The 25363-nt window shown below is 41.2% G+C and overlaps 2 protein-coding genes across 3 annotated transcripts in view; both read right to left on the bottom strand.

Annotated features, from left to right (window-relative positions):
- Positions 1–25363, bottom strand: part of Pde4b (phosphodiesterase 4B) — a 580180-nt gene that overhangs the window by 268472 nt on the left and 286345 nt on the right. The gene's annotated exons all lie outside the window — the stretch shown is intronic.
- On the bottom strand, positions 14604–24290 carry LOC143271917 (uncharacterized). The gene has a single exon (XM_076564580.1). It carries the CDS (start codon positions 23327–23329, stop codon positions 22073–22075), a length of 1257 nt encoding a protein of 418 aa, XP_076420695.1. The 5' UTR covers positions 23330–24290; the 3' UTR covers positions 14604–22072.

Genomic DNA, 25363 nt, shown 5'->3' with positions numbered 1-25363 from the left:
CTCCTCTTCCTCCTCCTACTCCTCTTCCTCTTCTTCCTCCTCCTCCTTCCTCTTCTTATCACACACTACATTTAATGACAAAAGGCTTCCATTTCTACCTTTGATTATTAGTAAACAAAGCTTGTCTAGCATTATGCTGTATCTCTTAGGTTACATCTTGGCAACCTTATCCCCACATTTATTTTCCATTTCCTTTTATACCTATATATCCTGTCTTATTTCTCATGTCTCTTATAAACAATGCTATTTTTATTTTATTTTATTTATTTTATAATTTAATTTAATTTAATTTTACATATCAGCCATGGATTCCCTTGTCCTCCCCCCTCCTGCACCCCCCCACCTTCCCCCCAGCCCAACCCCCCCATTCCCATCTCCTCCAGGGCAAAGACTCCCCTGGGGATTGAGTTCAACCTGGTAGATTTAGTCCAGGCAGGTCCAGTCCCCTCCTCCCAGGCTGAGCAAAGTGTCCCTGCATAAGCCCCAGGTTTCAAACAGCCAGCTCATGCACTGAGGACAGGTCCTGGTCCCACTGCCTGGACCTCCCAAATAGTTCAAGCCAATCAACTGTCTCACTTATCCAGAGGGCCTGATCCAGTTGAGGGCTTCTCAGCTGAGGGAACCGGATACAGAGATCCATGGCCAGGCCCCAGGTGGAGCTCCAGGAGTCCAGTTGGCGAGAAAGAGGAGGGTTTGTATGACCAAGAATTGTTGAGACCAAGATTGGAAAAAGCACAGGGACAAATAGCCAAACGAATGGAAACACATGAGCTATTTTTTAAATAAGGCTTCTTGATTCATCCCTGGATGTGTTCATCAATACCTCAAGTTTTAAGGATGCCAAATAATCCTATCAATAACCATCTAGTACAAAATCACCTGATGCTCACTAATGACAAAATTCATCTGAATGAATATGAAGTAATACAATAAGATACCTAGGAAGTAATACAATGGGATACAACTAGGAAAATACTGGCATGTGTAACAGGGATTGAAGGGGAACAGACTGAGTTTTAGATGTTTGAGTCCTTAATCATTCACAATCATTCTTCTCATTTGTAAATAGGGATATTTCTAAGAAGAGCCTTGATATAATCAAGATGAGTTATGCAGACTATTAGTATAATATCTACCATATCTTACACATTCATAAGTTAGCCATTTCTGTGAAAACAGGGAAAAATCCATGGATTTTCTCCTCCCAGCTGCTGTGACCTCAGAAGATCCCTTAGGCTGGGAACAAATGGTAAGTAGTCTTGTAAGTTAGCAGATTTTTTTGGACTTGATAGAGGAGGATTATGTGAGCTATTTAGAGTTACTAAACAGGGCAGTGATGAGATGAAAGCAGTGTTTAAAGAAGATTAATGTGGCTGTGCAGGAAAAGAGTGAAGGAGAAAATACCACAGGCATGAACACCATCTAGAAAGCTGTGTGCTTCCTGGTCACAAAGTGACTAAGGACCGGATGAGGGACGTGGCAGAAGACTGCCAAAGAGAGACTCTGAAACACTTTAAAGGCAATAATGTCTTTCTTAGGGAGAGATTGTGATTGCTATACACAGTGAAGAATGACTCAAGAGTAAAACATAATCATAGTAATTAATCAATGATTGTCCTCTGTTTATCACCTACTAGACACTAGCTGTATAGAAAGACAGCATTTCTCTCTTATTCACCAGGGCCTAGCATAGTATTTCAAGCAAATAAAATGCTCCTAATATTTCCTATAAACTTAATTATTCAATAATAAAAATAATTTTGTTCTTAGAAAAAACATTCAAAGTACACATAATATTAAGTGTTATAAATAACAGTCCAATTTATTGAAGATGGTTAGAGCACTTTTCATGAATTATCTTTAGTACTCCAATACTAATTTTATGTAATAAATTATCTTTCATTTTAATCTGGTAAAACATGTATAGCAAGTTTCTGGTATTCCCTCAATGTCTCTTAACCAGAAAATGACAAATGCAGAATTGAGAGCTAACTTCCAGATGTGAAGGAAGTAGAAATGGGCTGGGGTAGGCACCTGGTTGATGTGGGAAGTCCTATCAAATAAAAAGAAATAATGGAAACCACTTAATTTTTGTACAACTTGTACTCCCCAAACACTAAATCTTCATGTGAGTTCCATAGGTAGGCACTGACTTGGGTTACTTAGACCTTCAAATCTTATTTCTGGCTTATGAGAGTTGAATAGAAGAGAGTAGATGTGAAAAAAACAAGCATAAAAGTCAACAGCAAAAGCCAGACACAGAGCATCCCGAGGTGTGTCATATAGTGAGGACACAAAAACACATCAAATGGCAGGATGTGAGGAGAGATGACTGCTCCCATGTTTCTTTGATCTAATTCTTTTAGTTTTATTTTCTTACTTGTTGCTTCATTTACACTTGAATTCTATTCCTCTGATAATGGGAGTTATAGAATGTATTCACCTATATAGTGTATTAGCAGAACCCCCACTTCATAGACACTAGGTGACACTTAGGATGACCTGTGAAATAAGTTGCATGTTATTTTAACAAGCAAAATGGGTGTTTTTGAAACCATGTCATATTTTTAGCTGCACACAGTTTTCATTTCCAGATAGAATGTATCCACTGCAAAGAAAAGAATAGGATTTTATTTTTATCTTTTCAGGTCTCATCAGGATATTTTCATACTTCCATGTCATTGAGCTTTACTCATTTCACACACACACCCACTTCCTCATCCCTCCTCTCCAGCTCTCACTGGTGGGACTTAACTTCTCATCTGTCACGAAGCACAGATTTGTATACCACCAACTGACCAGTAACCATGCACCCAATTCCCATATCTTCTGTTCCTGTCTGCATTCACTCAGGGTTGTCATCCCTTTCTGAGGAAAGTCTGGATGGGTACAGGAACCACCACACACTGAGTTCCACAAGTGGGCTCCAGATGACCTCAGGAGATATTCTCTATACACTTGCTTCATGCCAGACATGAGAGTAAGATGTTACCTACCATTATTTTATTTGATGCCTAGAGAAACCCTAGAAAGAACTATTCTGTTCAGGGTCCAGTTACAAATACCAAGTCCATGCCAAACATTTCAAGCTAAGGGGTTTTACTTATGAGGAATTTATTATACAGAATTTATGGAAAAGCAAATGATAGTGAAGGAATCCAGGTATTGAAAAGGAATGAAAAAAAGCTAACAGTCCTTTAACATAAGGAAGAAGGAAGATGTGTGGCTCATAAACCAGAGAACAATCCCAGAGGTGCTCAGAAGCCTCAAGGGCTATGCCCAGCTACAGGGATCTGAAAGAGTAGAAAGGAAGGATTGCCAACCTCCTTTGTACCTGAAACCAGGAAGGTGGTCCTTTTGCCCACCTCCCATCTTGCAGTTTCCTGATGGTGCCTCTTATTGTTCGATTAAGCCCAACAGTCAATTAACAAGAGAGTGTCACCCACAAAGCTCCACTCTAAGCAATACATATGGTGTCAAAAGAGAAAGACTGGAAGACAAAGGGTAATAAGTGAACAGGTAGTTTTGGCGGCATAATTTCCTCTGTTTTTAAAAGAATGGAGGGGGAGTTTATGTTCCTGTGATTATCCACTTCGCAAAGTGAAAAGGTCCAGATTCAAATCTGACCAGGGCTGCATTCCATGTGGTGCAGCCTTGAAATTTTCAAACCTTATTAAGACAATCTTATATTCCTTAATGACAGCTAAGGTGCTTTTGGCACTTTATGACTCTTTGTATGGACTGATTTAATTCTCACATAAGGTGGGTATGGGTAGTGTATTATTAACATTGGTGAAAACACAACACACTGACCAATGTCACAGCATTCAAATCCAATCCTTATCATTTTTATAATCTCTTTCAGGAAAATTATTTTACTTCTCTTTGCACACAATTGATAAAAGTGGAACTCCCCAGGTTAAGCTACAGGAGAATTTATGAATGCTACAAGCAGATGACATCATGTGACTAGAGCAGGCACACTCGACTTTATTGCTTCATGAGAATCTGTCCTCGACAATTTCTAAAGATAATTTCTAATCGCTGTACCATGCTGTAATAAGAAAACCTTCCACAGCACTTAGCTTATGTCAACATTTATTTTATTCATATATGCCAACAAATATTTTACATAGCTCAACTCATTTAATTCTCAGCCCTTCTTCCTTAACCCCAAGGTCTGTTCATTCTCCTTCCTACGTATGAGTCCAAATTTAGAAGATTTCACATGTAAGTGAAGTCACACAGTATTGATCTTTCTGCTCTTGACTTATTTCTCACAGTGTAATGTGACTCCAGGTTCATCCATGACATCAGTGGCAAGACCTCCCATTTGAAGGCTGAGTAGCGATCTATTGCACATTTATATGTATACGTACACATTACATTTTCTTTACCTATACATGCATTAGCAGACTCTTAGATTGTTTTACTGATTGATAACACATGCTAGCGTGAATAATGTTGTATTGAATATGAGAATAGAAAAATCCCTCAACATACTGGTTTCAGCTCCTTTGGGCATATGCCTGTTAGTAAGATTGCTGAATCTTATAGTAATTCTTCTATCTTTACCCCCACCCACACTTTTTTTCCCCCTGAGGAAACTTTGTACTGTTTTCCATAATAGCTATTCTAATTTACAGGTTCATCCACACTCAAACCAACACTTTTATTTTATCTTATTTACTTATTTTTGGATTTTTCAAGACAGGGTTTCTCTGTTTAACAGCCCTGGCTGTCCTGGAACTCACTTTGCAGATCAGGCCAGCCTTGAATTCACAGAGATCTGTCTCTTCTGCTTCCTGAGTGCTGGAAGTAAAGGCATGCACCACCATACCTAGCTGTATTTTATTTTATTTTTTAAGAAAGACACCTATTCTAACAGGTGTAGTGGTCAGCTGGCTGTGGTTTTGATTTATGGTTCCCTAGTGATTAGTGATGATGGACATGTTTTCAAGTACATATTATTGCCCACTTATGTGTCTTCTTTTAAAAATGTCTTTTTGGGTCTTTTCCTGTTTATTTCTTCATTTAGCTTTTTAAAAGTTTAAACTTGTATATGACATATCATGATCGTATTCATCCACTACCTTATCTCCTTCCCACACCTGCTAATCCTCCTCCTCTCAAACAGCTCGCCCTCCACTCCTTCCGCTCCCACCCCCACCAACCCTTCTTGTACAGGTAGCCATGTCTGATGTATCTTCACAGTTGCAATGGCCAAGGCATATCGAGAAGACAGAATCTCATAGCACACTTCCCTATCAGCCAGCCATGGCCCACTTTTTAAATTGGGCCATTTGTGTTTTGTTCTTTGCTATTGAGTTGCTTGTATTCTGTGTGCATTTTGTGCATTCTTTATCAGAGTCATGATTCCCAAACATTCTCTCCCATTCAATCGGATGTCTCTTCACGCTGTTGATTAAATTCATGGAGAAAAGCATTTCATTTTGGTGGCATCCCATTTGCTGTTCGTTTTGTGGTTTTGTTTGAAACACAGTCTCACTATGCAACCCTGACTGGCCTGGAACTCCTGTAGACTAGACTGGTATGGAGCTCAGAGTGATGCACTCACCCCTCCCTCCTCACTGCAGGGATTGAAGGCCTCACCCACCATGCCTGGTCTGCTTTTTTTTTTTTTTGTCTTGCTGCCTGTACTTTTGTGTCACATGCAAAATAAATCATGCCTCAGTCCAGTGCCATGGAACCTTCCCCACTGCTTTCTCACAGCAGTGGCACAGTTTTCCTTCTTCTATGGAAGTCTCTATGTTTTGAGTTGGGTTTTGTACATGGCGTGGGTTGAGTTTTGTGCATGGTGTGAGATAGAGGCCTCACTCCACTCATCCACTTGTGAACATCCAGTTTTCCAAGCAACACTTTATTGAACAGACTTTGCTCTGTGTGGTCTTAGCACTTTTGCCAAAAACTATCAGCTGACCCTAGATGGGTGGGTTTATTTATGGATTCTCTATCTTTCCACCAGCGGCATACATTTTGTTATAATCACTGAATAATACGTTTGTACATCAGAGAGCATGGTGCCTCCTGTCTCATTCTTTTGCTCATAGCTCTTTCATTCAAGATCATTTGTGGTTCTGTATGGCATTAAAGACTCTTCTCGGTTGCTGTGAGAGAGCGACATTGGAATTTGACATGCATTGTACTAATTCGGTGGATTCCCTGTGAAGCATGGGCATTTCAACTATGTTTTGTTCTTCTGGGCACTGAACATGGGTGGCTATTCATTTGCTCATGTTTTCTTTAGTTGATGTTTTGTAGTTTTCAGTACATAGTATTTTATGTACTTTCTGCTGCTTTTTAAAACAGGAATGCTTTAGCAGCACACACACACACACACACACACACACACACACACACACACACACATTTCTGATCTGTGAATGTTAATGCAGTATCCTGAAACTTATTTGATTTATTGGTTACACAAATTTTTGGTGGCATCTTAGAGTTTTCTGTGTATACACGACCATGTCACCTATAAACAAAGACATTTTCACTTCTTCCATTTCCATTGGACGTCTTTTGCCTTCTGAGCCCTGGACTTCTGGGGCTGTGTTAAAAAGAAATGGTGGGGATAGGCATCTTTGTCTTATCCTTACTCTTAAATAAAAAATGATGTCAGATTTTACCACTGAAAATGATGTTACCTAGGAGACTATCATGTAAGCCTTTCTTTCTGTTGAAGTAAATCCCACCACACCTAATCCATTGAGGAGTTAATCTTGAAACGAATGCTGTGTTCGTCCAAATGTTTGTTTCTGCATCTATTCAAGTGATAATATGATTTCCTTAATCTCTTAGGTTATTTTAATAAGGTGTATCACATTTATTGATTTGTACATGTTGAACCATCCTTACAACCCTAGAATATATCACTTGGTCTAAGGAACTGCTCTTTAAATGTTTCTGTTTTTTCTGGTTGATATAGTTTTTGATACATGGTCTCCCTCTTTAGGTCAGGCTCACCTCGAAGTTTGAAACATCTTGCCTCAGCCTAGGATTATAGTTGAGAATTATTGAACCTAACATTGCAGATTTTCAATCTATATTCTTCAAAACAATGGTCCATAATTTTTTTTCTTATGTCATTCTTATCTGTCTTTGGTATCAGAATAATGCTAGCCTCACGGGCTTAGAAGCTACCCTCCAATTCACTGTCTTTAGAAATGTTTTCGAAGAATCTGTGTAGCTCTTTCCTAAGTATTTGGCAGAATTCAGCTTTACTGCTGAGCAGCTCTGGGCTTCCCTTTGATTTGAGGTTTTTTATTTCCTATTCTGTCTCTTTCCTCAGTATTAATTTGTTCAGATTTTCCATTTCCTTGTGTTTTAGTGTTGGTGGCTCATGTGTTTGAGTTTTTCCGTCTTGTCTGGTTAGCCCATTTATTGGTGAATGACTGTTTCTTATGAGCCCTTGTATCGTGCCGGTGGCAGTCACAATGCCTTCTCTTCAGCTACTGGCCTCCTTCATTTTCAGAGTCTTTTCCTCTTCTCTCATTATTGAACTTTATTATTTATCAAAAGAGCTTAATATTACTGAATTTTCTGCTTTTGTCTCTTTACTTCTGCTCCAATCTTTGCCTTTTTCTTCTATTAATTTCAAACTTTTTTTCTTTTTCCCCCTAGTTCCTTAAAGTATATTGCTAGTATGTTTTTTCTTTTTTGAAATATGAATTTTTTATTATAAACTTCTCTCTTAGGGCTGACATCACAGTATATATAAATTATTCTATGTTATGTTTTTATCTTCATTACAAGATATTTTTATTTTTAGTTATTGATTTTTGCATAGCATGTTGGTTATGCACACATACACACATACACAAACACACACACACACACACACACACACACACACACACACACACACACACACTTATAGTGGGAGGAGGCAGGGGAGTCTCACTACGTAGACCTGGCTAGCCTCAAACTCACAGAGATGTGCATGTCTCTGAGGCATTACAGGTGTGTGCCACACTTTCTCTTCGGACCTGGCCTAATATATTGTTTTAAATTTCCCCTGCTATTATCTTCTATTTCATGCTATTGTGATCCCAAAAAGGGACTCAAGATGACTTCAATCCTCCTAAATGTTCCAGTATTTGTTTTTGACCTAACACAGAATCTACCCTGGAGAATGCTTCCTGTGCATTTAAGAAGACGGTCCATCAAGCTATTGCTGGTGAAGTGTTCTACATGCCTTCTTGACCCAGTTAGTCTAAAGAACATTTCAAATTCAATGTTACTTTATTGATTTTCTGTCTATATAACCTTTCCATTGTTGAACATGGGTATCAAGGTCCTTTCTGTTATAGTATCACAGTCCACCTCTCCTTCATCATGTAGTTGGATATTCTGATATTCTGGTGCAGATGTACTGACAATTATATGCCTTTTTGCCAAATTTGTGTATGTGTTTATAATGGAGAGGGTGGGAGATTAATGATGCAGAGGATAAAATTAAGAGTCACGTATTTGCACATGATAGGCCAATGTTCTACCACTGAGATATATACTTTATTATTATGTACTGACTTTCTTTGTAATCCTTTATAATGTGTTGATTAATGTCTCATCTTATTTAAGTATAGATACCATTTCTCTTCCTCAGTTTCTGTTTGCATAGAGTATATTTTTCAATCACTTTATTTTCAGTAGATGGGTTCCTTAGTAATAAAGTCTCTTGTGAACAGCCAGACAATCGAATCTTGATGTATTTTCAGCAAGTCCCCTCCATATATTTTTATTGGGGAATAGAATCTATCTACATGTAAGGTGATGATTGATAGGTAAGGATGTACCCCTTCCCTTTTGCAATCTGTTTCCTGAATTTTTGGGGGGAGGGGGGCTTTCTCTGCTTTCTTCCATTTTTCTTTGTCAGAAAATTACTGTATGTATCCTTTGGATGGACTGATTTCAGGATTTTCTGTGAGAAATTCTTTTTCTCTCATCATTCTGCAAATGGATTCTATTTCTATTACTTTGACTGAGAAATCTCACAGTGACGACAAGGTGCTCTTTGGGAGGTATCTATGCTGCTTGTTTTGTTAGTGTTGTTGTTGTTGTCTTGTTTTGTCTTCCGTACATTTTAACAGTTTTAATGATTCCTTAGGCTGCGTTTCCCCACTGTGTGGCTACTTCTTGAACATTCTAAGAGGACTTGGGCATTTGGATTTACTTTTACCTTGACCTCTCTCCTCATCACTCTGTCTTCCTTTGCTGTGTCCCATGTGGTTGTGCCTTGTTTTATGTGACCATGCACTTTTGGCGGTAAACTTTTTGTACTTGGCTACACATTCAGTTAATGTGAGTATTAAACTCCTTACCCTTGAAGGCTAATTTTAGTGGAGGAAAAACAAGAATGAATGGGTTAAAAGAAATTTCCTCACATGAAGAAAGTGATCTTGCTGAATGCTTCCTGGGGTTTCATTGGCTGTAATGGAACACCATTGCCAAAAGCAGCCTGGGAGGAAAGGGCTTACTTCACTTTCCTCTTCCACATCACAGTTCTTCATTCAAGGCAGTCAGGACAGGAACTCAAACAGGGCAGGAACCTAAGGTTAGGAACTAAAGCTGAGGCCATGGAGGAGTGTTGCCTGTAGTTTTTTTTTTTTTTTAGTTGTTTGAGACAAGGTTTCTCTGTGTAGCCCTGGCTATCCTAGAACTCACTCTGTAGACCAGGCTGGCCTCAAACACACAGAGATCCACCTGCCTCTGCCTCCCGAGTGCTGGGATTAAAGGTGTGCGTCACTACTGCCCAGCTCACCCTGCTTTCTTATAGAATCCAGACCTCCTGCCCAGGGGTAGCACCACACAATTGGCTGGGCCCTCCCACATTGATCATTAATTAAGAAAATGCCTTACTGGAAGGTTTCTTTTTCCCTGCCTTTCATTCCTTCCCTCCCTTCCTTCCTTTCTTCCTTCCTTCCTTCCCCCTCGTTCTTTTCTTTCTTCCATCCCACACAGAGCCCCACAGTTACTATTTAGGAAAGTTCTTTATCATTAAGCTACATTCTGAGTCCCCAACATTTCTCTTTTATTTTAATTGATTCTTTGTGGGTTTCATATCATGCATCCTGATACCCTCTATCTCCCCATCCCTTCATAATCACCCTGCAACCTCCCACCCAAAACAAAATACAAAACAGAACAAAACGAACAACTAAACTAACAAATATACAAAAAGGAAGTATAACCTTCAATCCATACATCTTCACTTGTAAGTGTTCCTTGCAATGAGTCATCGATTTGTTTTGAGCCCACTGGTTTCTGCTACACCCTCAATACTGGACCCTTGCTGCGACTCCTCTTAGATATCCTGTTGTTGCCCTGTGTAATGGTGGTCTTGTAACTTCACATGCTCCTGCACTTCATAGATGAGGTAGATGCTGGGGTGGGTCAACTCATAGCCCTGGTGCTGGGCCTGGGTGGTAGCTCAGTGGTCAGCCTGCCAACATTCCCATATTGACACCAACAGGGCAAACTCTCCAGCATTGCCCCAGTTAGCTCACCCATTGCAACCTGCACCAGGGAGTGAGGCCAGTTCTCCTGTTCTTATGCCCTCAGGGCTAGCTCACCTGCATCCATACCACCAGGGTCAACTCTACTGTTTTGCCCAGGCAAGGTGCACAGCCTGTTCTCCTGAGTGCTGCAGTTGGTGAGATGCAGAGCCAGCTCTCCTTCCAAACTTGAGAGTAAATAAAAAGTATTTTGGCTTTCCATTTAAAAACAATACATAATTTTGATAACTATGTTTGAAAGCTATGTCACAGTACATGGTTTATGGTAGCCACTGTCATTTACTGAAAGAATGAAGTGTAAAAATGTATGTATAATTTAAAAAAGAAAGAAAGAAACTGCCTTACAGATTTGCCTACAGCCTGACATTTTCTCAACTGAGAGTCCCCCTTCCCAAATGGCTCTAGTTTGTGTCAAGGTGACATAAACCCAGCCAGTACAGACCTGTAATGACAATGAGTCAGGAAGCCCACAAAGATGAGAAGGAAATTTCAGAGGTTCCACCCTAAGCACCAGCTGTAACACAAGATCCTTTCTACAATGACAATTTCAAAACACCTGAATACTGGCTAAGAAAGCCAGAGTACCCAAACCACAGGGCTCTGATGTAAATACTTCCTCCAAGTCAAGATCCCTGTGTTAATGCCTGTGGACATGTTGTCAGAGACAAGTCCCTCCAATATGTTTTCAGTAGTATGTTAGTTTTTCTCTCATTTTTAGTGTGAATTAACGTTATCTCAGCAATAGTGTCTGGATATTTGCCAATTTTGTTCCATGGTTATATGTTGAATTTCACTCATCTTTATTAAGCTCTCTCTCGGCCTCTGAGTCTGATATTTACATTGTGAACCAGTACCTATGTTCTGACATCGGTTGGTATTGTCAAAGTGATACTTTAAGTTCATGTTACTTGTTGAGTATGTTATTTGGTCTATTGCTAGTCTCATGATGATTTGGGGGCTTGCTTAGTAAGGCTTGGGCACAGTTTTCTTGTTGAATTGTAATCACATTCTCAGAAAATGGCAACACCATGACATGGGAAGATAGAAATGTTATGGACTCATCAACCAGCTTCCATTAGTCTCAGAAATGTACCAGTGGAACAATATCATTGTCATTCTTGATGAATAATAAAAGACCTAATGGAAGTATCACTCACCCCAATTTCAAGTTGTACTAGAGAGCTATAGTAATAGAAACAGCATGGTATTCAAATGTAAACAGACACATTGATCAAAGGAATCAAATTGAAGACCCAGACACAAGTCCACACACCTATAGACATTTAATAATTTACAAAGAAGCCAGAAATACACGCTGAAAAAAAAAGACAGCATCTTCTACAAATAGTGCTAGTCAAACTGGGTGTCTGAATGTAGAACAATGGAAATAGATCTATAAGTATCACCCTACACAAAACTAAGCCCTCATCATAAAACCAGATACACTGATTCCGATAGAAGAGAGGGTAGAAAATAGTGTTGAACTTATTGGCACAGGAAAAGAACAGGACACTGATAGCACAGACACTCAGGACAACAATTAATGAATGGGACCTCAGGAGAGTTTCTGTATGGCAAAGGACACCATCATTTTGACAAAGAAGCAGGCTACAGAATGGAGAAAGATCTTTACCAATTACACATCCAGTAGGGGGCTAATACCTAAAATTTATAAGGAACTGAAAACACTGAATGTCAAGAAAACAAATAAAATAATTTAAAAATGGGATATAGAACTAAATGGAGAGTTCTCAAAAGATGAATCACAAATGGCTGAAAAACACTTAAAGAAATCCTCAACATCAATGCAAATCAGAACTACTTTGAGGTTTCATCTTATACCAGTCAGAATGGCCAAGATCAATTTAAAAAGAAATGACAGCTCAGACGGTTGAGGTTGTGGAGTAAAGGAAATGATCATCCATTGCTAGCTGGAGTGCCAATTTGTACAACCACTCTGGAAATCAGTGTGGTAGTTCCTCGGCAAACTGGGACTATTGCTATCCCAGGATCAAGCTATATCATTCTTGAGCATATAACCCAAAGTATCTTACTATATCTTACTACAGAGACATTTGCTCAACCATGTTCATTGCTGCTCTATTCGTAGTAGCTAGAAATTGGAAACAGCCTAGATGTCCATCAACAGATAGCTGGATAATGAAACTGTGGTACATTTACACTATTCAGCTGTTAAAAAAAACAAAATTATGAAATTCACAGGTAAATTGATGGAACTAGAAAAAATCTTGCATGAGATAACACAGACCCCAAAAGATAACTATGGTATATATTCTCATATTCTCTTATATGTGGGAGTTAGCTTTTAAGTCTTCGATAAGCATGCTACAATCTTTATAACCACAAAGGTTAGGTATAAAGGACTAGTGAAGAGGGAAGAATCCCCAAAGGAAGGGAAAGAGAATATTTAGTTATAGAGAGAGGGGAGAAGCCTGGAATGAGAGGGTTAAATGGATAAAACAAGGGAAGAAGGATAGGAAGGGATTATGGGAAGTAACCCAATACAATCTAATTGTACTTAAGGCCTACTGCATGTGATGGGAACAATGCCTGACACTACTCAGTGGCCACCAACCTGAGACTAGATAGTCCATGGGCCTAGGGAGAACCAAGGAGTATTGCTTCACTAAAGAAACAGTAATAAAATGACTCCTAACAACATTCTGCTATATACCCATAGGTCAGTGTCTCACTCAGCCAGCACCATGAGTTTTTCTCCAGAGTATTTGGGAACTAATACCAGACCCACAAATGGACAACGGAGGGAGGATGAGAGATGTTGGAAGACTCAGTACTAAGTGGGATGTCTTCAACAAATTATTCCCCTTGGGAGTCAAGGAAATATGCAGTCGAGGGCTTAGAAAGATTGTTAGAGCCAGAGGAGGTGGACAACACCAAGGAAACAGTGTCTTCCAAACACAAGACTGATGTACATATGAACTCACAGAGACTGTGGCAGCATTCACAGGGCCTACACAGGTTCAAGCCTGAGGGGCAGCCGAGCTGAGAAGGGGGAGTGGACAAGAGCTCCCACCCCTAACCAAGAAGCTCTCTCCAACTGACAACTGCTTGCAAAGGAAATTAGTTTTCTCCAATGGAGTCTCACTGGGTGTACAAATCACATTTAAGGGCAGGCCTCAGGCCCAGCAGTGGATGGCCAACACAAATTTAACTCAATGGCTTTGTTGTAGATTTCTTGTCCCATTTTCCTTTTTTTTTATTTTTTTATTTTATCACTCTTTTCTTGTACATTATGGTTTCCAACTTTGTGTTTGTATGGGTTTTGTCATTGTATGTGTGTTTCGTGAGCTTTTTCTTTGTTTTATTTTGTATTTCCTGGTTTGCTTTGTGTTATTCTGTTTCATTTGTTTTAATTTGCCTGTTTGTTCCCTAAAGAGAGACAGAAAGAAGGTATGTCGTTGAATGGGTAGAAAAGTGGGGAAGATCTGGGAGGGAATGAGGGAGGGGAAACTGTGATCAGACTATATTGTATAAAAAAAATCAGCTAAAAAGAAAGAAGGAAAGAAAGAAAGGAAGGAAGGAAGGAAGGGAGGGAGGGAGGGAGGGAGGGAGGGAGGGAGGGAGGGAGGAAGGAAGGAAGGAAGGAAGGAAGGAAGGAAGGAAGGAAGGAAGGAAGGAAGGAAGGAAGAGAAGAAAAGAAAGAAAAGCCAGGCAGTGGTGGCACACACCTTAAGCCCAGCACTCAGGAGGCAGATGCAGGAGGATTTCTGAGTTTGAGGCCAACCTGGTCTACAGAGTGAGTTCCAGGACAGCCAGGGCTACACAAAGAAATCCTGTCTCAAACAACGACAACAACAACAACTAGAGAGTCATCCTCCAGCCCTGTGCTATGCAAGGTGACACTGGATTTCTTGGAACATATATTGCAGAAACATTTTGGAACATAATGGGCTCTTGCTGCAATTAAAGGCTGTTTAAATTGGAAGTTAATAAACACTAAAGAAATACATCATTTATACTGTCCAACAAGTATTACAACCAAAAATTGGTATATTTTTCTGTTTTTTTTTTCTTCTATGAACAAGGGATCACATTTTCTATTGGAAAGACGACTTCACAGTTTCATAAATTTCACTCCAAAAGCATTCATAAAACTCCACTTAAACATTGCCATTCTCAACTCAGTCTCATGCCTCTACTAGCACTTCATTGTATCATACAAAACATTTTTTTTCTCCTTGACATTTAGTGTCTTCAAATAATATCAAGGAGCCCATTAAATTTGCCTTTAGTTTCTGCTCAGTCAAGCTGTGCATAATTAACTCCTTTAATCTGTTCTCTGAATTACTCTCTCCATTTCCTTAATCAGTTTGTGGCACATTTTCTGAAGTTTCTTTCATTACCAGTGATTGTTAAGCTGTATTACTTGGGGCTTTATGGGCATACTACAAAACTATGCACAATACATTTGATTAAGTGCTCTGCAGAGTATCTGAGGAGCCATTTACACCAAGTAAATCTGACACATTTCCCATGTAGCCTCTGCAGGCAATGGTCTAAGATGAAGAGTCCAGCTCTCTGGGTCCTCTTCTGTCACCAAGGGAAGGTATGCACCATGGTATGCAACCATGGTTCAGTTAGAAAGCAGGTTTTCTTCTTGAGACTGATGCATGTGAAGCCACACTGAGGCCACTATGTACATACACAAGACAGGCTTTCTTTCTTGGTTTCTTCTTCCTTAGGAAATCTCAATGATCTCCTCCTTCTTAGACTGTAGGCATTCCTCCAGGTGTTCATACTCTGCTTCCTGGCCTTAGACTTGTGAGCCTTAGCTCAGTCAGCCAGCAGCATCTTGCCAGCTCTGGCTGCCTTCAGCTTGTGTGTATGTGTTCCATGAGAATCCTCTTAACCTTTAGGTTCAGACTGTGTTATGTGTCAATCTTAGATTCATGGTATCTCCTACGAAGTTGGCATATGCACATACGCCTGCCCTTCTAGCCAGCCAAGGGGGTTTTCTGGCATCCAGCCTGGGGATGGACAGCCACAGGCTTCCAGATCATCAGCCTGTCTATGATCAGCTCTGGATCTGTGGGCTGGAGTCAGTGTTTGAGATTTCATTGTTCTCATTGTGGTCCAACCAGACCTTGTTTTTGCCATAGTAGAGGGCACTACAGCAAAGCCTTTCCTGAATCCTGAGCATATTCGGGGCAGGTTTAATCAGGAATAGTTGCATTTCCTATGCTCTGTGGTTGAGAAGAAAACCTTAAATAGGTTGGGAAAGACCAAGGGAAAATCAAAAATCCAGAGAAAAGAGACAAAAATCTCAAGAGAATGAGAGGGGAACTGGGACCATGTATCCTCATTCTTGATGTCACTTGAAGCAAATAAACAAGGCAAGAGAATGACATGCAAACCACAGACTTGGAAAATTCATCCCACTTTTTATCACGATGCTTGACCCTTCTAGTCTGTATCTATCCTTTGTTCTAGCATACAGATCCACGCTGAGACACGGAAAATGGTAGACTCTCTTGCTCAATACCCCCTCAAAATAGCCAACTACCTTGCAATGGGCCTTCCCATACTCCCTACTTCTCCCTCCAGCACCCCAGGATCAAGAACACAGTCTCTTTATCTGCAGCTTGCAGACCTATCCTGTACCCCCAGAACCTTCTCTCTTTCCATTACAAACTATGTATAGTAACAAGAGCACACCTGTACACTCACTAAAATCCAAACACATCTTTCCTCCAGAAGGAGAAAAATATGTGTGGACCTTTTACCATTCTGGTTCAGTGACTAAGTCCTCACCAAACGTGGAAGTCCTGAAGGGATCTAACTGCCTGGGACAGGATTAGACATAGGCAGAGACTTTATATTCCTGTCCTGATGCATACCCAAGAAACAAATCACTGGGGAAAGAATCCCAAGGGAATAGAATCACTGTGACTCAACTTTGAAGTTTATAATTTCATCTGGTAATTTTGGCTGTCGACTTAGTGCAGAAATGTGAAAGGATTCTATTAGGTGGGAAATGTGGAGATTAACTGAATAAACTAATACATGCACACACTCACACTTGAATGGAAATATAAAAAGGTGTTTAGAAAGAATCAAGCTGAGGTGGTGGAAATAACACAAAGTACATGTAACTTTTCCCTGTTAAAGTACATGAAAATGGTTCCCATGAGAAGAAAGTTCACCTGAAATGACTGATGGGAAGAACAAGAAAGAGCTGTTTCTGGAGTCAGTGGTGCCTGCTTTTGCTCATCATGTGAGCTTCCCCCTCAGAAACAACCTCTGGAAACAGGGTTTCTTCTGCCTATTTTTCAGCCACACACTGCACAAATACAATGATCCCCTGCTCATAGGAAGTCGACTGCCAGGACAAGCATGTAGTATTCCAACCTCAAATGGCTGACAAAATTAAAGTCCCAAAAAGTGTTTGGAGAAATACTGAGCTTGTTTTACCGTAGTATAATGAACACTGGCAACAATAGCTTAATATTTGTGTTTTCTTAGTATATTAGTGTAGACTACTAGCATTAACCCTAATTTCAATATAAGAAATTGGAGTATATTCTGCTAAGGAAGGGTAAGTTTAAGATTCACCTATGCAAAAAAAATTGATCCTTAGATCATGGGGTAATTGTTTCATATTTAAAATTTTTATTAGTTTACCACATATGAACAACAGTAGCATGGAGTAGTTCTCAAAGTTGTGGGTATGAAGAATAAAATATTATTGGGAAGATAATGTTTGTGAACAGTGAGGTGCTAGTGCTGCATGAAGATTGAGTATGGACAGCCACATGTTGTTGAGGCAATAAAATCTGACAAAGTTTTTGTTGTATTTAGAAAGCACTGCTCCCACTGTGCTTTGCCCATGCCTACTGAGAATATCCATGGACATCTTGAATTAATGCACACTGAAGACTTCTCCCCAGTGTGTGTCCCCATGTGGTCTCCAAGGGGGAAAGATTTTGTGGAAGATTTCCCACAATCTTGGTAGATTCAGGAGTAGAGTTTCAAACTGTAAGGATTCTTCTGGGACACAGGACTCTTAGCCTTGAGGTCTGTCTTCTCCCATGGACTCTGTCTCTGGAAGGGGAAACTGAAATGCTTTCTGGAGGCTGTCTTGGGGCAAAAAGAAAATGGGAAGGAACTGATGGTCCACCTGAAACTACCTGAGAATCTTGGTCTTTTTCACCACTGGGTGCTGACCTCAGACCTCTGCAGATACTCTGATGGTAAGAGGACACCAGATGGCCATAGTGGTTTATGTGAGCATTACTGGGGTCTCTCACAGGTTCTCAAACACAGCCTGGATTATTTAGGGGCTTCTACCTGATCACTGTAGGAAGTCAAGTCACCTATTGGGGTCCTTACCTGAACCCAGCAAGAAATGTGGTCAGGAAAAGAAGTTATCCTTACTGGAATAGAGGGCCTGGCTTATAAATGTGAGCTGCCATCTGAGGCTCAAAGGTAATCTGTTCATGCACTCTGGTTGCTGTGTGACTGCAGTTAAAGGTCTGGTCCCCAGTGACAGGCCTCTCTTGGTGCTCCTCCTTGATGGTCTGGTCCATCACAGAAGTAATTAGATGGCCCACATCCCAGGTCTGTTCACCACTAAAAGACATCACATGATCCCCTTCAATAGATGCCAGCTGCCATCCAAAAGAGCATCTTGATTATCAGCAGGGCAGATCCTCTGTCTTCCACACAAGGCAGTACTGTGGATCACAAACAAGTGTTTTATTCCCACTCAGGGTCTTCACCTGGCTGTCTACTTTGTAGACTGTCTCCTTGATGTCATGGACTGCTCTCGCCTGGGAATCAGAGGGAGGTCTCCTGGGTGTTGAGCTCCATCAGCTGAGAGCCTACCAGGGATTTAGTCTGGTCAGCAGAAACACCATGCTGGTTCAAAGCAACAGTCTCACTTGGCTCTCTAAATTGGAAATCCTTGTCTTTTCTGTAGTGTGATATTAAGTTCTGGGTGTAGGCAGTCCCAGGGACGCTACAATATGCAGGCATCATCACTGTTTGATTCCTGGTAGGCACCACTTGGCTCTGAGCTGACAAGGGCAGTCTCTACAGGGACAGTCTGAGGAGAGCAGAGCCCTGATTGAGAATCATCTGGAATTTTCTCCTGATCCTTACATGGTTCTGAGGTGACCCTGAAGAACTCTTCAAGTTGCTTAACACTTTGGGGTAAGAACATGTCACTGACCTAGGTTTTCAGTTCTGAGGTCCTTAAGAGTAGTCAAGTATGAAGACAGAGGCTAGCTGCTAGACCCAAGCAGCTACAAAAAGCTGGAGGCCAGGGATTCAGAACTGCAAGAACTGTGATAAAAGTGGCCTGGGAGAAAGGTACTCAGCTCTAGAATCTGGAGTCTACTTTTAGAGAGCTCAGTAGGAAGTGGGCATGGCTTCAGAGTCCAGCCACAGTTGGCCACAGCCTATTCTTTAGAGCTCAAAGCCGGAAGACTTGCTTAAGCTTCTTCTCCCAAGCTGTTAGAATGCAGAAGGTGATTGAATAACCCATTAAAGGACCCAGGAATTATTCGAAGTCAGTAAGAAAAACAGGAGGAAGCTGCATTTTGGATCTTTCCATCCATATCACAGTAGCAAGGAGTGACCCGGTGCTATTACGGTGACTTACCTTCAGAGTTGAAGGTACAGAAAGAGAACACAGTTGGGCTAAAGGAATAAGTTATAGATTCAGCTTCTAAACCAATCATTTTTGCTCTCAGGGGCGAAGTCCCATGTAAACACCCAGGATGTGAATTTGTGTCTCATAGGTTGATGGACCATGAAGATTCCCCTTCCTAGACAAGTTTTATTCAATCTGCCTTTGACAGTAGAGCCTAGCATCTGAATGATTTAAGCTCCACCCACAAGTACTTGGAAAGCAGAGGGTGTTTGAGTCACCTAGCCAAAGACTCAGGACTTCCATGCTATTATTTTCTGAAAAGCCACTGTGTGGTAAAACTCAACAGTACATTTTCCATCCTACCCCAGCCTCAGTGCAGGGTTTCCTGTGTTTGATTTCTATGTGAGAGTTGAGGATGCAGAAACTGCATAGAGCTGCCCTGCAGAGATTGCTACAGGTGCAGATTTTATTCCTAAGGGCCTTTCTCTCTGATATCTGATGTAAAACCAGAACACCTGAGTTTCTAGTCCTAATGAACAGTTGATATGCAAAGACCATAATCTTGACAGCTGCACTTTTACCCAATTACTGATAGTGTGAAAAACTGAGAATTCACATGATCACATTAGCATGGAAAACAGAGGTTTGTTATTGGTGGTTGATCTGTTTTTTAATACATGATCTCCCTCTTTATTTTAGGTCAGTCTCACGTCCAATTCTGGAACTTCTTACCTAAGCCTAGATTATAATGGAGCCTGGTGTTTCATGCTGTTCATTCTTGATTTTTTTAGATGATTTGAGCAGGAGAGGCTGAAAGTTTTCTCATCTGTGCTCAAACTGGGTCTGTAGGCTATGAAAATCATGAACAGAAATATCTGTAGAAGCAATTTCCATAGAACATCAATCAGCAAATTAAGAGGTATTAAAAGAAAAAGATCATGGCCATGTACACACAGGCATTCTGAGCATGCATCTGATATTTTCAGAAATCCATATATGATACACTGAGTTAAAACTTAATTTCACTGTTTCTATATAGTTAAAATACATTTTCGAGACCACGGTATGTTGTATGTAAGGATTTAAGGGTTACTCCTTATTCTTTTTTTTGTGTGTGTGTGTTGTTGTTGTTTGTTTGTTTTTTTGGTTTTTTGATACAGAGTCTCTGTGTAGCTTTGCGCCTTTCCTGGAACTTGATTTGAAGACCAGGACGGCCTGGAACTCCTGCTCAAATCATCTACAGATAGCCAACACTCTGGGGTCCACTTCCAATGGGCTGTGTCATACTCCATGTTTCTCCCTCCATCCTTCCCATGTTCAACAAGCCAGCACTTCCCCTAGCAGCTGTCACAAGGGTCCCATGCACACATCATGCCTACCCTCTTCTACTTACAAACTGTATATAGTAAAAAGAGCACACTTGTACACTCACTGAAATCCAAAAACACCTTTCCTCCAGAAGGAGAAAAATCTGTGTGGACCATTTACCATTCTGTTTCAGTGATTAATCCCTCACCAAACCTCAAAGCTCTGAAAGGAATTAACTGCTTGGGACAGGATTAGGCACAGGCAGAGACTTCACACTCCTCTCCTGATGCATACCCAAGATACAAACCACTGGAAAAAGAATCCCAAGGGAAAAGAATCACTGTGTCTCATATTTGAAATTTATAATTTCATCTGGTAATTTTGGCTGGCAAATTAGTGCAGAAACATGAAAGGATCCTATTAGGTGGGAAATGTGGAGATTCATCCAGTAAATAATACCATGCACACACTCACACATAAACTCACACTTCAATAGAAATATAAAAAGGCATTTAGAAAGAATCAAGCTGAGGTGGTAGATATAACATAAAGTACATGTAACTTTTACCTGTTACAAGTGTATAAAAATGGTTCCATGAGAAGAAAGTTCACCTGAAATGACTGATGGGAAGAACAAGAAAGAGCTGTTTCTGGAGTCAGTGGTGCCTGCTTTTGCTCATCATGTGAGCTTCCCCCTCAGAAACAACCTCTGGAAGCAGGGTTTCTTCTCCCTGTTTTTCAACCACAGACACACGGCACAAATACAATGATCCCCTGCACATAGGAAGTCCACAGCCAGGAAAAGCATATAGTATTCAAACCTCAAATGGCTGACAAAATTAAAGTCCCAAAAAGTGTTTGGAGATATATTAAGCCTCTTTCACTATAGTATCACAAACACTGGCAACAATAGCTTAATGTTTTCTTAGTATATTAGTGTAGACTAATAGCATTAACCATAATTTTAGTATAAAAAATTGATTATATGCTCTAAGGAAGAGAGAAGTTGCCAGGTAATGGTATCACCTGCCCTTAATCCCAACACTGCAGAGGCACAGGCAGGCTCATCTCTGTGAGTTCAGGACAGCCAGGGGCACACACACAAACCCTGTCTCAAAAAGAAAAAAGGAAAGAAAGTTAAAAAAATCATTTCTGCAAAATAATTGATCCTTGCCTTTCATGGCAATTGTTTCATAATCATGATTTTTATTAGTTTTGCAATTAAAAACAACAATGACAGCTAGTAGGGGTTCGTTCTCCAAGTTGTGGGTAGAAAGAATAAACTTTAATTGGGGAAGGTGTTCTGTGTTGGCAGTCAGCTTGCAATGTTGGATGGTTGGAAATCTCACATGCTGCTTGAGGTGTTAGATCTGGAAAACATTCAGTTGCAGAGGATACACTGGGAGGACAGTACCCCAGTGTGGCTTCTCCTGTGTCTACTGAAGGAATCTGAGTTTGTGAATTTCCATGGGCATCCAGGTACATTGCACACATAAAGCTTCTCCCCAGTGCGTTTCCTCATATGGTCTCTGAGCTGTAAAGGCTTTGTGTAAGGTTTCCCACAATCTTGGTAGGCACGAGTTGGGCTTCAACTGGGAGGCTTCTTCTTGGACTCAGGGCTCTGGGACTCAGAGTCTGATCTTTCCTGGGGACGCCTTCTCTGGACCACAGGATAATGTGGCATGCTTTCTGGGGGTTGTCTTGGGGTCAAAGGAGAATGGGAGGGGCCTGGCGATCCACCTGAAACCACCTGAGGATCACTGCCACCTTCAGCACTGGGTGCTGACCTCTGACCTGTGCAGACATCCTGAGCATGAGAGGATACCAGCTGGCCAGAGTAGTGTGGCTGGGCACCACTGGGCTTTCTCAGGTGATGCTTAGATACAGATATTTTTCCTATAGAGGTTTTCTGGTTTTCACCATGGGGAGTCCCAGCAAAAGATACATTTCGGGGTACATCCTGCTGACCGCTAAGGAAGGTAGTTATATTGCAGTGCGAGCCCCAAAATGTAATTCTCACACATGGCTTTTTAGAAACCTCCTCACTCATTCTTGGTGCCCTCTGACTGGAGTCGAAGTTCTGTTCCCCAGTGACAGGCCTCTCTTGGGGGTGCTCCTCTCGGCTGGTCTGGTACAACCCAGAAGTAAGTACGTGGTCTTCATCACGGGTCTGTTCACCACTGAAGGACCTTACATGGGTCCGTCCAGAAGATGCCGGCTGCCTTTCAGAGAGAACATCTTGATTGTTAGGAGATCTCATCCTCAGACTTTCACACAAGGCTGCACTATAGGTCACAAAAGTCTCCCTATCACTCAGGATCTCCACTGGGCCCAATTCTGTTTGGACTGTCTCCATGCTGCCAGAGACTGCTCTCCCTGGAGAACCAGAAAGGGATGTCTCTTGGGTGTTGAGCTTCATCAGCTGAGAGCCTGCAGGGGATTTAGTCTGGTCAGCAGGCACACCTTGCTGATTCATAGCAACTGTCTCACTGGGCTCTCCCAATTGGAAAGGTGTGTCTTTTCTGAGATTTACCCTTGAGTTCTGGGGCAAAGATTTAGATTTAGAATTGGATTTAGAATTAAATGCCATCACTGTTTCTTTACTGGTAGGTACCACTTGGCTCTTTGGTGTGCTACAAGATTCAGGGTTCATCACTGCTTCATCACAGGTAGGCTGTACTTGTCTCTGAGCTGACGCAAGCTGACTGGTCTCCACAGGGGCAGTCGGAGGAGTGCATGGCCCAGGCTGAGAATCACCTGGATTTTCTCTCTGGTCCTTCAGTGGTTCAGGGTTGACCTTCTGGGACTCCTCAGGTTCCTCAACTCTTCCAGAATCAGAAGACATGGTGCAGAACTAGGTTTTCAGTTTTGAGAGCTTAAGTTCTTAAGAGGAGTCCAATATGAAGACAGACAGAGGCTAGGAGGTAGATCCAAGCAGCTCTAGAATGTGAGCTGGAGGCCAGGGCTTCAGACCTGCATAGGCTGTGATGAAGGTGACCTGGGAGAAAGGTACCCAGCTCTAGATTCTGGAGTCTTCCTATAGACAGCTCAGTAGGAAGTGGGCAGGCCTTCAAGGTCCGTGCCTTGGTTGGCCACGCCTTGTACCTTGAAGTTCAAATAGAGAGGATTTGCTTAAGCTCCTCCCCTCCCACTAATTCTTAAAATGCAGAAGGTGACTTGATGACTCACAAAGCACCCAGGAATACCTTGAAGTCATTAAGTCCAACAGGAGAAAGCTGTACTTTTTATCTTTCCATTCACATCACAATAGTAAGGACTTAGCCTGATACTTTGATCTTCCTAAAGATTTGAAGGTATAGAAACACAAAACACCTATGACAAAGGATTAGCTACAGATCCAGTTTAAGCCAATCCATTTTGATCTCAGGACCTGTTCCTGTGTAAACATCCAGGATGTGAATTTCTGTCTGATGAGTTGGTGGGCCATGAAGAATCCCCCTCCACGACAAGTGTAAATTAATCTGACTTTTGTTTAGAGCCTACATCTGCATTATTTACATAAGCTCCTCCCACAATCATTTGGAAAGCAGAGGATGTTTGATTCACCTAGACAAGGATTCAGGACTTCCATGCTATCATTTTCTAAAAAGCCACTGTGTGGTAAAACTCAACATTACACTTTCCATCCTACCCCAGCCTCAGTGCAGGGTTTCCTGTGTTTGATTTCTATGTGAGAGCTGAGGATGCAGAAACTGCACACAGCTGCCACTGCAGAGATTGCTACAGGTGCAGACTTTATACCTAAGGGTTTGCTCTCTGACATCTGATGTAAACCCAGAACTCCTGAGATTCTAGATCTAATGAACAGTTGAGATATGCAGATTCCATGATCTTGGCAGCTGCACTTTTAACCAAATTACTGATAGTATGAAAAACTGAGCATTCACCTGATCATATTAACATTGATATGAGGTTTTTCCTTGTGGTTGATCAATTTTTTGATACATGGTCCCCCTGTTCATTTTAGGTCAGTCTCACCTCCAATTCTGGAACTTCTCACCTAAACCTAGATTATAGGTGAGAGCTATGGAGCCTATGGTGATTTTGTATTTGTTTGTTTGTTGGGTATTTTTGTTGTTGTTGTTCATTTTTAACTATTTACTATTTTGAGTTTTAAAATTTTGTTTATTCTCAGAATCTCATTTGTGTGCACAGGCTGGGCACAACTGTTGGCCACAAGTAGACCTTCAGCCTTCTCTGTCTTAGAAATACTATCTCACTGCTGGTGAGAATGGCTGGTATATTTCACCATATGAAACCCAGACTACCTCCCATCCTCCTGCCTCTGCCTCCTGATGGCCTACAGGATTGCAGCCCACAATGGCATTTTTTGGTGTGTACTTTTCCTTACTCTAAGACTATTGATGCTGCCAAGGACAGATTCCCTTGGAATCACATGTATGATCAGACAGTTCCAAGATATGCCAAGTGCTCACATTCTCTGTCCATCACTCACAGAGCTCATTTTTATAAAATATCAGTACTGTCCAGTGACACGTGTTTGGCCACTGGTCCCTAAGTGTTTCCACCAACACGACCCTCATCCTTTCCTCTGGTGAACTGACATTGTGGCAGCCCTGGAGACCTGGTGATATGCTCCCTTTCCCTCTGTCCATGGAGTTCTGGGTCTCATAGGACCAGAATGTTAAGTGTCTATGATTTGCATATGTGACCTCTGACACATGTAGGGCCTCTTAAAGTGTATGCCAGGTGCCCACAGTCTTTGTCCATCACCACCACAAGGACCAGTTTTAAAGTAGCCAAGCCCAAAGTGCCAAACTTTACAATGTCCTATGCTGTTTAAAGGTGCCTGGCCAACTATTGCTTTCTCTATGTTTTTACCAACACCACTTCAACC

Source organism: Peromyscus maniculatus, chromosome 2 (assembly GCF_049852395.1).
Source record: "Peromyscus maniculatus bairdii isolate BWxNUB_F1_BW_parent chromosome 2, HU_Pman_BW_mat_3.1, whole genome shotgun sequence".
NCBI lineage: Eukaryota > Metazoa > Chordata > Mammalia > Rodentia > Cricetidae > Peromyscus > Peromyscus maniculatus.
Note: the sequence above shows the minus strand (reverse complement) of the source record. Positions and strands in the feature narration are given on the sequence as shown.

Coding starts and splice junctions, on each gene's coding strand:
- LOC143271917 (XM_076564580.1), bottom strand. CDS start 23,329: ATGTCTTCTGATTCTGGAAGAGTTGAGGAACCTGAGGAGTCCCAGAAG.